The sequence below is a fragment of the Cebidichthys violaceus genome, unplaced genomic scaffold, assembly GCF_023349555.1.
Source record: "Cebidichthys violaceus isolate CVI_PGR_0920_01 unplaced genomic scaffold, fCebVio1.0.p SCAF_16, whole genome shotgun sequence".
Lineage (NCBI taxonomy): Eukaryota > Metazoa > Chordata > Actinopteri > Perciformes > Stichaeidae > Cebidichthys > Cebidichthys violaceus.
In genome coordinates, this window is record NW_027176329.1 from 8,504,300 (window position 1) to 8,516,761 (window position 12,462).

The 12,462-nt window shown below is 41.3% G+C and overlaps 1 protein-coding gene across 2 annotated transcripts; it reads left to right on the forward strand.

The window, feature by feature from the left end:
* Positions 1–5,507: 5,507 nt before the first annotated feature.
* oxnad1 (oxidoreductase NAD-binding domain containing 1) lies at positions 5,508–12,462 on the forward strand. Of its 2 annotated transcripts, none has more exons than XM_068711014.1 (8): positions 5,508–5,652; positions 6,016–6,124; positions 6,492–6,558; positions 6,787–6,890; positions 8,683–8,824; positions 10,036–10,281; positions 10,420–10,528; positions 10,770–12,462. In XM_068711014.1, the coding sequence occupies exons 2-8, from the start codon at positions 6,027–6,029 to the stop codon at positions 10,925–10,927; spliced, it is 924 nt and encodes a 307-aa protein (XP_068567115.1). In that variant the 5' UTR covers positions 5,508–5,652; positions 6,016–6,026; the 3' UTR covers positions 10,928–12,462. The 2 variants fall into 2 exon arrangements, with proteins under 2 accessions (XP_068567115.1, XP_068567117.1); XM_068711016.1 differs by having other exon boundaries at positions 6,021–6,124.

The window sequence follows — 12,462 nt, forward strand, 5'->3', positions numbered from 1 at the left end:
ATTCACAAAACAAGTCGGTGTCTTCTTCTTCAGTGGTGGAGCACTGGTGTGACAGCAGTCCTTCAAGAGACCGTAGCAGCAGTATCCATATTACATACTACCTTGCATCTCCCACTTCCAAATTATTTCATTTCTCTCCGGTTCCTCTCGTCGGATACCTCTACTCTTCTTATGCAATTCTTTAGAACAATACAAATGACACTTTTATAAGGAGCGGCTTTCTTCCACTGAACCAGCAGGTTTCCGCCTCCGAAACTCTCCTCTCCGAGCACCTGTCCTCACTCCTGATTGGATGAACTCTCAGGGTCTGTCACGTGAGCTCTCTTGCTCAGGTGAATGTACTATGATGGTAGGAGGGGCTTGTGGTTGCGTGGCAACATACCCCATGGGAGCTTGCGCCTCTTCAGTGACAGATTAAAAAAAAGGGCCCTTTGTATCACCTGAACCCAACCCAAGCCAGAGAGCCAAATTATGTTCCAATTTTTGGACGCCCAGTTCTTTAGGCCCACAATGACTTGTAGCTACGTTGTTCCGCAAAGGAATGCAATGCAATAGTTTATTTAATTACATGGTATTAATAGCCACCGACCAAAACGGGCCGCTGAGTTGCATGCAGCCTGTTTTGATCGGTGGCTATTAATACCATGTAATTAAACAAAACATTCCATTGCAAGGTTTTAATTGAGACCCTTTGCGGACATGACCAGAGGGAGCGTTCGACCGGAAGAAGTCAGGAGACTCCTGAAATAACTTTACTGCACTAGACGTGCAATTGTTGCTGTTGTAAGTTCACATTGAGTGAGGGGAAGCAGTTTGGCCTGGCACCGGTTTCACCTGCCGGGCTACTTGTCACGCGTGACTCTACCTGCTGGTCCTGGCACTGTACTTTCAAGTCCAACTCTGCATGGGGTCAGTTTCATGTAGTTTTTAGTCCGTCTGAATGACACATTACCAGGACATTCAGTTATCACGGCTTCAACACATGCTGCATCATCTAGTATTTATAGAGTAACATATATCCAGACACACAGATGGTATATGTTTAAAAGAAGACTCAGTTGTGAGTATGATTTATTGATAACTAAGAAACAATTATAAAATGTTAAATAGGGTTTGTATTACGCTTATGGGGTGTCATTGTCTAATAAATGAACTGTTAAAAAATAATTTACATATGTTTAATGTAACTTTTAGGTTGCCAGGTTGAGAAAAAATACATTTACTCATCTTTTTACAAATTTTTGTATCTTATTCATCCATACACAGGTCTCTCACGCTCTAATAATTTGTAATATCTACAGTCATTTGATAATACGTTCATGAATAATAATAAAGGTATAATAAAGGAATAATAAATGGTCATTATAATAATGGAAGTGGTGGAAAGTACTATTAAGCTCCACCTGGACCAGCTACAAGAGTAAAGAGCCATTCATCAATATCAATACAATAATATAAAAGGGCCTTTTTGTTTGCTTTATTTATATGTATGGACATTTTGCTGATAATGTTGCACTTTAACTTTAGTAACATTTGCAATACATGATGTTTAGTTGTAACAGAGTATTTGTGCATCCTTGTATTTCTACTTTTACTTTAGTAAAAGATCTGAATACTTCTTCACCACGTTATATGAATATAGGTCCACATGCCCTGCAGCTTGTCTTGATGGTCTAGAGCTATAAAGACAAAGCATGTGTCATGAGAAGCCAAATTCTTTTTTTCTCAACATGGCGTTGTGTAAATTATTCTTTTTGATGGCTTGTAAGTGATACAAGTTATAAATTTGTCCACAGCCTTATTATAAAAAGATAAAATATAAACCCAACACAGACATTATGTGAAACTGAAAAATCTCAGTAATACAAACCTCTTGAAATAACAACATTCTCAAGGTGCACTTCCTTAAAACACAATCACATGTTTACAATACAGTTCATGTGTGCACAAACGTTTAAGCAGTCACCACTTATTAATTCACTGATTCATAATTAGAGTTTTGTAGAGGATTGGGACATATTGTGCATTATTCTCATTAGGTTTAAAATACATCACAAAAGGGACAATCTAAATCTCAACTATCTATTGTGTTAAAGCCAAGTTTCTAAAGTTGAAGCTGAGGACAGGACGTTAGGCTGTTCTGTCTCGGTGTGCCTTTGGATTATCCAATGGTTTCTGTGAAGACACGGCCTGAGTCTGAGAGCAAAATGGAAAAAGACAGAAGAGAGGGGGAGGAATCAGGTAATGCCTTTTGTCTTTCTCCTCCAAAGTTTAGAGTGAAAGTTGTTGTGGCAAAAGGAATGTGAGTTTCTCTCTCTCTCCTTCAGCAACTGATAACCTGCATACCTGAGGGACTCCCTCTCCTCATGTCTCCCATCCCAGTCGAAACTCTGCCGAGTCATTTCCTCTCTCCACCACACACAGAATGCTGTCCTTCATTGTACTTGATCCTGCACACACAGGTGAGCATGAGTGCAATGGATAAATAAACACATGAATACACACACAATGCAGATCCAGATGACCCTTTAGATTAACGTTCTAGTGCTGCAACTAATGATTATTTTCATTGTGAGTTAATTGGTTGTATCTTTTATGATAACTATATTAATTGCTTGATGAGTGAAATATCTGAAAATTGCCCATCTGATTATTTCCAAAGATGATGACTAGTATTTTCAAGCCAACACTATAAACCCCAAAGATATTCAATTTCATTAGAAAAAAAAGATGCAGATCCTTACATTTAGAAGCTGGAATCGGTTCATCTTTGCCGTGTTTGACATTTTTTACCTTATGAATTAATTAAAATAATTGATGAATTATTTCAACACGTCCTGCTGTCCTCCTCCCCCACAGCCCGCATGGAGATAACTTCCTCTGGTCTAAACAGCATCACAATCACAGGATGTTATCTTTTCACATCACCTCTCAGTTTTACTCTGCCTCCGTCCATAATCTGCCAATCTGCTTTCCTCTCCACAAACCACAGTTAGTCTCTCTGAAAGTTGATCAGTAACTTCAACCATACCAGATAAAAAAAACATTCATGCAAAGACGTATGTCTCATTGAACATGTTTCAGTTTTGACTGAGGGATTTCCTCAGGGTGAAATCTGAATATTTGCCAAATGAGACTGAGAGGCATGTGTAGAATGTGTGTAGAAAACGAAGCGACGTAGAGAGATATTTAATCAGGGATTGCATAAGGGAATACTCTCCACCTGTATCCGTTTCTGTCTCAGTGATGGTTGACTTTATTCCATTGCAAACTTCTGAACTGAACCTCTGGAGTCAATAACAAACACGTTTGGGCTGTCAAGTGTAATAAAATATATATTATTTTCCTATTTATTGCAGATACATGAAGTAAAATTGTCATTTTTATTTATTGTTAGTAACTGGAATTTAATTATTATCACCATGCAATAATTATTTGTAGTTCATAGGCTGAGACCAATTTAGAGACATTATAAGCACAAAGTGACTCACTCAACCATGTATTAATATTTATGTTGACTCAGATACAGACAGGTCAAACTACATGCGCCCGTCTACGCGTGTGTTTTCGTGTGTGTGTGTGATGACGGTAGTGTGCTTGCATCACGCATGTGCCCTGTGCGTATGAGTCCGGTAAGTCTTTGGTACGTGACGAACCTGAAAATGATCCGTCATTGAACAACAGGTTGAGCCGTGGCGTGCTGGCCATGGGAAAGACAGCAGGAAGGTAGCCAGTTGGACTGGTAGAGTCAGCTCACAAAAACCTGTCAAAGGCAGTGAGCAGCTACTGTATCTAAGGATAGTAACAAGCACTGAACTGGTTTACTGGCCGTCTCTGACAGCACAAACACTTAAGGGCTATTTAAACGCCGATCACCTCACAGGTACACACATGTCCTACATTCCAGCTCACAGCTGATGGTAATATGGGTCAAATAGAGCGGGGAATTGTACTAACTAAACAAAGTAACAGTCCAGAGCATTTGGGTGGAGCAGGCCGAATCCTGTTCTTGTGAATGTAATGAGTTTCGATGTTTGGCCGGTTTTCCATTGTGCTTTTTGAAGTTATTAAACGGCGGGTAAACCATCTGAAACTCACCTGAGCTTCACCGCAGACACTGAAGATGAAACTGTCAGGAATGCAGAAAGGAATCTTACACTTACTGGACATTTTCTTTGTGTTTTTTTGGTGTCCGTCTCTCCTAAGTACTATTCTTACAACAGACAGCAAACACAGTTATTAACATGCAGCTATGCACACATACATACAGGTATTTGGTTGAATAAACTGTACTTATGAGGACTCGCTGATTACAAAACCCCTGACCTTAAACCACTATACTGCGTGATTGATGGGAAACTGCCCAATTTAAATTGTATCTTTCATCCTAAACCAGCCTTCACTTTGGAGACTTGTCGTGCTTGTTCTACTGTTCTATTTCTAGTGCTAACATTTCCTTGTACCTGCAGAAGTAAAGACACATAACCACAAAGACGTGCAACATGTAGTCAGGCTGGACCATTTTGTGGACTTATTTTAACCACTGACACACCCCAATTTTACCAACAATCCCATTAAATAGTTTTAGTGAGATACAACATTTTCCCGATAGGGCTTGTATAGCGTGACAACTTGTCATGTTCCAATATGTAATTAAAACTATGAAATGTATTTATAAGCTACAGGAAGTAGGCTTTAGTTTTAGCAGAGTTTGAAAACTTTTTAAGCACTTTTAGAGCATCTAACAAAGACGCCACGTGGTTTTAAAGCATGATACTCAAACTGACAGAATGGATTTCTGCAGAATAGAGTGGTACTATTTACCAGATGGAGCCAAATTAGATTATTGATCATCTGTTTCTTACACGTTATCACCTGTTTTTTTACACTTATACATTTTAATTTTTCCATCTAAAAAGACCTAAAAGTTTACCTGAACAAAGAACTGACAGTTAAGTGAGCTCCCAGACTCCATCAATGCATTTAGACAGACACATTTCATTTCAAGATGAAGCCAAATAAACAACCTCACACCAAATATGGTATTGTATTTGTGATTAAAGATGAACTAGTGATTATTGCATAGAAAATCCAAGTATATGTTGGTATAATGGTTGTAACAACTTTGATGAGAGCATTGAGAGTGAACCAAACAGTCAAGTTGTGGGCAGGACAATTCCTACAGACATCCTAATTGTTACTAATATTAAAATATTGATTGGTACGACTTTAAACGTATATCCCAAATATATATAATTGTAAAGGTTATTAATAATTCTGAATCCGGACCTCCTATTTCGGAACCTTTTTTAGTTACCTATCAATTTAAACAGTGTGTGTGTGTGTGTGTGTGTGTGTGTGTGTGTGTGTGTGTGTGTGTGTGTGTGTGTGTGTGTGTGTGTGCGTGCGCGCGCGTGTGTCCACGTTCCAACGCGCCAGAGGAGGGCGCTACTGCAATACATTGAATGCCAAGCGCTCCACATCGTAGAAGAAGACGTTAGCTGCAGTACAGGTCCAAGAAGAAGAAGAAGAAGAAGAAGAACACATCAGTAGAGTCATGTCACGTTAATCATGATGACCAAGGTTATTCTGACGATACTGGAGATAAATATGAATACCACTTGACAAAAGACAGACGTCCATCTTATCTCGGTAAGAAAAGAAGCTCGCTGTATGTGTTAAATAACAAACCGGCATTGATAGCTAGTTAGCTATAGCTAGCGAACATTATGAAAACTGACGTCCTGAGGCATGTTTGGTGATGTAACCGTTGACATTTAACTTAACTGATATGGAGAACACTCCGACGACCGTTCCACCGGGACTTTAAGAGATACTAGATTATTCTGTGAGTTCGTGACGCTTCAGCTGAGCTGCATTGTTGTTGAGTTGGCTCAGCTGTTGATTCGTTGGCTTGTCGCACAAGGGATTTTGATCACTCGATAAGGCAAGAACACGTTGTGCTCACCTCATGTGACAGTTGTCTTGTTTCTGCTCTTCTCTTCCTGATGTCAGCCCAGGTCGCGATGAGCGTCCGCTGTTTCTGGTCTTCCGCTGCCCGAAGCTTCACTCGGTCGAGTCCCGCCGCCCCCGGTCTCCTTCTGGGCCCCAGCTCCGTCACAAGGTGAGTTTCATCTGGAAAGTGCCCGGCTGTGTTCATTTGTGTGTCCTGGCTGCTTCTCTGCTGAGGCACTGTGGAGACTGACAGACAGCAAGGGAACTATAATTTGTCTTTCTTTTGTTATATTGGGGCAACAGCAGAAATGTCTATGGCCAACATGTGAAAACGTACCCACATAAAACCCAAACTATCTGCACAGCTAGACACTATTAGGTGTGAGTTATAATTCAGGTGAACTGGCCATTTAAGGTTTGTTGATGCTTGCTGATAATGAGAGCAAAGTCCACTTGTAGTTTTTGAATATTCTACTACTTTAGAGAATGTTTAACATCCAAAGCATGTTACAAAGACTACCTCCTTTTTATATCAGAAGAAATATGTCCTCCAAAAGGCAAGTGGACCATCTAGAGAAGACGTCGAGCAACTACAGACAAAATGTGAGTTGATATTTTCTAGTTGATTACACTCATCTCGTCTGTATCCTGTGCCACTTTTTAACAGTATAAAATGCTGAGAGTCCATCCTAAGGTTATTTACCCACTCCTAAACCTGGCTCTGTTCCTGTGTGTGTGTGTGTGTGTGTGTGTGTGTGTGTGTGTGTGTGTGTGTGTGTGTGTGTGTGTGTGTGTGTGTGTGTGTGTGTGTTTACTGGTTGCTTAACACAGGCTCTGTATCCAGCTCACGTATGTGGCATCATGGATGAGTCCGAGACGGTGAAACGTTTGAGGATAGCTGTCCACCCAGACTTCAGCTTCAAAGCAGGACAGTGGTGAGTAGACGCTCATGTTAACTTAACTCGTAAACCTTTAAGGATCATTGTCACATTGTGTTGTCACACGAGAGGGGTTTTGTTTTAGATAAACCGCATTGTTGAGGGGCTCAGCTGTTGATGTGTTTTTAAGACTAGTTTAGGGACCCCTCTGTTGGATGAACCCCCACTTGTTCTCCCCATTCTGCCGACATTGCGTGAATGGAACATTAGCGTCCTTAATCTAGCCTCCGACCAGTTAGGCTCAAAGCAGAAGTTACCGTTGGTAACACTGTCTTTATGAAACAGAACCTGTCAAACTAGGCCTAAGTTGGTGTCTGAGTGAGCTTTATGAAACAGCCCTCTGGTGTCCTTGGCAGTGCTTCAATACTAATAGTAACCACACGGTGGTGCCATTGTGTTTGCTTTGTCCTACCGTTGGCCTGTTGGTTTTCCTTTCTCACATCATTTTTATGGGAAAAATAAGTTTACAATCTTACAAACGGCTCAAGATTAATGTTGATGAAAAGAAAACGGCTGTTGTTCAGGAATATATCACATCAGCTTAAAGAAAGATCAAAGCTTCTGAATTATTTAGAGCCTATTCTCGGGTAAGGATGAGAATAGTTTGGGACTTGATCAGCTCAAGTTTGCTCGTAGATTTGTGAAGGTAACTGCCATCGACACTGGGTTGAATGCATTCTTGCAGCTTTGACTTGAAAGCTGTTTGAGACTCTCTGCCTTGTGACTTGTGCCTTGTGAGTGGTGCGTGATGTTGGGAAATGTTTTACCTCGCAACTTAACTTTCAGCGAGTCCCTTATAGTCATAATAGCAAAGTTAATTACTTCAACAATGAGGGCAGAGCTTCTTCTTTTTTTTTTTTTTTTTCTGTCTGTCAATGTTAATTAGTACCCTGCAGTTTATGCACATGAGCCCATACTGTAGGTGGGCGTTGGTGGTGAGACATAAAACCGTCAGCCAGTTACCCTGCAGCAACTGATAATGAATGTAAATAGATGGAAATCCTTGACTTTCAGTATTTCAGAGAAACAGGACTCTTTAGTTGTTCATCTCCAGGTGGGAGAGGAGGAGGAGGAGGTGGGTGGAACATATGTGTGCACCTTCTCAGCAGATCCATATTTATGATGCCTCCGAGGGTTGAGAAGTCAGAGTTTCCCTCTCGTGTACCGGTGGGTCATTGTGTTGTTGTTGTTGTTAAGTGTTTGCTGTTTTCTTCTGGAGGTTCTCTCCTCCGCTTGTTGATGGACAAACGCCGCCACATTGGCTGTAAGACTGGGTTGCTACACTTTGTCTAAACTAACTAGCAGGCAGCTTTCCATCTGGTTTGGGTTTGTTCTACCTGGTTTCTGGAACAGGCTGCCACCTCAACTGAGGTCAGGGGTCGCCACTCTATTCAGCATGTTTTTTAACACGCAGCATGTGAATTAACTGTTGTTTAGAAATCTGATCAGTAAGCTATATTTCCACTGAGAATAACATGACTTTTGTATGAAAACACAAAGAATATTGGTTAAAATTAAGTAATTATGTTTTATAACGACTTGTATGTAATGCAATACTACTTATATTAATAATAATAATAATAATAATGTCAAAACAAGCTTCCATTGTCAGACAGTATTTTCATGTTAGAGTGAAGTACAGGAGCCGATTTCAACCACTGGAATACGTATTTTTATAACTCCTAATAGTTTTACTAAACATAACTTGAAATGGATAATCATGTTCATAACATCCACTTACATAGACTAAATGAGTTGACTAATTCGTCAAATATTGAATTGTGTGCAGGGTGGATTTCTTCATCCCCGGCGTGGAGACGGTGGGAGGTTTCTCCATGTGCTCCAGCCCGGGTTTGCTGCAGAGGGAGGGCGTCATCGAACTGGCCGTCAAATACGCCAAACACCCTCCAGCACACTGGATCCACACCATGGTGAGTAGAGCAGAGCAGCACGGTACGGAACATTCCCAAAATTAAAGAGTGGTCATTTTCCTGGGAAGATGATAGACATTGAGTTGAAATTCTAGAATAGCACGAGGGAGATGGAGAAGAAAGTGTGACGGTGCAAGAAAAAGAGATGCAGAAAGAGAACGAGCGGAGCGATCAGGCTGTTGAGAAAAGGTTATGGTGTTATAGAGTTAGGAAAGGAAAGGAAGACTGCCACACAATGACACCTGTGGTTACTCTAAAAAAGGGAAGCGAGAAAAGAAAAATGGCAAATCAGAGCACCTAGCTGTACTAAAAGGTCACATTAAAAGCTAGCGAAACACTCCCAGTTAAACATTTAGTTCATTAGATCATCATCGGTTTCATCATTTTTTTTCTTTTAGGTGTCGTTAGCAAACAGCCTTGTGACCCCTGATGTTTTTCAATCATGTGCGATTGCTGTTAAGGGTTAAAGTGACTCAGCAAATTTGAAAATTGTCTGCTCAGTAGTTCTGAAGTAGAATTGTGATAATGAAGCTAAAAACTCCAGAGAAGTTTGTGTCTGTGTGTATAGAGGAAGCCGATAGGGTGAATAATGGTTGTGTGAATGCATAAATAAAGGTAATACAAATATACAAATATTATTGGTGCATAAAATTGTATTTTGTCTGCAAGGATTTGCTCCAAAAGGCAGTTTTTTTTGTTTTTTGTTTTTTTTTAGTGTATCCTTCCTGCTTGCCTTTCTCTTCCACGTCTGTACTCTGCGTGTTTGCTTGCAGCTTCCGCGGTTGATGATGTGCCCTAATAAACAGCTTTGAGCTACCCTGCCTTGTGTAAATAAGCATCAGAAAGCGGTGTGTGCTGTGTTTGAGCAGACTTACAGCGCTCTGCTCCGGCATCGTTTGATGATCCATGTGTTTGATATTGCTCTCTGTGAGCAGGAATAGTGCAGGGCCCACGACAGCAGATAAAGGATGCAAGCATTATTACGCGTGTGTTTGTGTGTGCTCACATGTGTACAAAAGCAGATGAAGGTGTATTTATCTTCTTTTTTTTTACTTCAAAAGACCGTCTCTGCACAACTTGTGAAATCGCTTTCACCCATACCGCAGCTTCAGTTTGTTGTGTGTTTGCATTCAAAAGGTGTATCTCAGCTTAGTGAGCAAAGAGAAATGTGTCTAAATGACCCGACAGCGTCTGTTTGTCTCTCCTCTCAGTGTGCGTTGGGCTCTCGAGTGGCCATGCGTGTCGGCGGGGACTTCTTCTTCAACCCGTCGCCCTCTGACCCCTCCGTGGATCTGCTCCTGCTGGCCGGCGGCGTCGGGATCAACCCCTTGTACTCAATCCTGTTGCACACAGCCGGTCTGCTGCATCTCAACCATGCCTCTGGTGGGCGGGACTACAAGATAGGCTCTGCTCACCTCTGCTACAGCGCCAAGAACACCCAGGAGCTGCTCTTCAAAGTGTGTTTAGGACACTGATTTTTTGAATTTCTGATTATCTCTGCTAGCTGCACACGCAACAGTGTCCACATGTCTGGAATATATATGGGCGGTTGTGTCGCAGTGCGTTGGGACCTAAACTACCGTCTGTGTTCCCAGAGCTCCATCATCGAGGCGTGTCGGGAGTTCCCTGACAAGCTCTCCTGTGACCTCCACGTCACGCAACAGAGCACAGATGTGGACTCGCACCTCCAGCCATTCATCAACCGTAAGTAGTGCCCACACACACACACACACACACACACACACACACACACACACACACACACCTACACATGGACGCTTTTCTTCACTTGCAGGGATGATTTAGTGACTGTCACAATCTACCACAGCCTGTCTTTGTTGATTTATGTCCGTCGTCATGTAGAACAGGTTCTATCAAAGCTCCATGTGGGAGACAAAGAAGGGACTCTTGATTAATTGATTGACTTCCCTTGTGTCTCGACCAGGCGGGAGAATCACAGAAGAGGAGTTGCGGGCTCATGTAGACCCGCAGAGGACTTTGTGTTTCCTGTGTGGGCCCCGGCCCATGATCGAAGCACTTTCGAAAACCCTCATGGACTTCGGCCTCCCAAAAGACAGAATCCTCTTCGAGAAGTGGTGGTAGAACCTTTTTAGGATTCTCAGAAACCTCCCTCAGGGGGGAGGAAGTATGGGGTATGGTGAGAATGGAAACCAAGTGAAATATCCCAGCGATAAGGACATTTAAATGAGGAAATGCACCCTCCGATCACTGCTACTGCAACCTGTGCCTGATCTGCGATAGGCCGCTGGGACCGCCCACTCTAAAGCTAGCAGCTGACTCTCAATAGACGAGGGAGGAGTTTAATTTGTTATTATCTTTAAAAGGAGGACTGCACAGACTGTAAAATCTAAATTTAAGCAAGACAGCGTTCAGCTCACTGCTGAATATTACAACAAACCTGCATCTCTGTATGTTTGATAGACGCATCATTTCACAGCTGTTACACATCTTCATATCTGTTCTCATTGCCAGCCTGTGTTTGCTTAATAGTTAATAGGTGATGTTAAGTCCTACATCAAATTTCAACCTAAATGTTGAGGCACTAATATGCAAGCAAGTCTTGAAGCAATAATTTGTCATTTTTCAGGTAATTGTCAAGAGGTAGATGAGTAAAAGCTCAGTGTAGAGTGTAAATACAACGTGTTGTGGATTTATGGGGGGGTTATGTGCTAAATTATATTCAGCAAGTTTTTGCACCCATACAAGAAATAGTCTGGCACATAACTCCTCGTAAAACTGCAGCACAGAACTGTTTTTTTATGGATGAAACAAGCAAGATGTAAAATATATATATATATATATATTAATATAATTAAATAGTGAGCTTTAGGCAGATTTTGTAAACTTCCAACAGAGTCGGCTTTAGCTTCATATTTAGCGGACAGATGTGAGAGGTATTGATCTGCTCATCTAACTCTCGGCAAGAAAGTGAATAAGTGCATTTCCCAAAATGTCAAACTAGTGTTTTAAGTCTCCAGGACACAGAAGACCAGTGCAAACTAGCAATCTATACTATTATTTTAAATTATTTTTTATTTTAAGTGACTCATTTCCTTCTTTCAACATACCTCTGCTGATTTGATCATGTGATCTTAGAAGTGTTATACTGTGTATATATAACTCTGAGCTATTTATTTGAACAGAAGAATTGTGGAGTTGGTTGGCTGACGAGTTTGACTGAGTTACATTGGAGCGGTTGTTTTTCCACATTTTACTCCCATGCAGACTTCACACCAAGTGTATATTCAGAGTCAAAAACCTAACAATCTCCCACATATTGGCAAGTGTCCCTGCCTCTATCACACACTTCTACATACACGGTGCTTATTCCACATCTACTTTTACTCAATCACACACATCCACATAAATGATTTTAGTGCCGGGGTGGAGTGAGTGTCCCATGGTGCACTGTAATGGAACCTCCAGGTGGTCTCTGATTGGCTTGGATCACTGAACATCCCTTGGAGATGGTTACGAGCGTCTTGTTGTTGTCTCCCAGTGGGGGCGACGCGGTTGAGACTCATTTTCGAGTTGTTTTTTGCGTTTCTTCCTCGTATGAGGAAAACAGTTTGTGCTGATAATGTGAGATTTAAAGGAAATAAAATAAATTGAGTCAA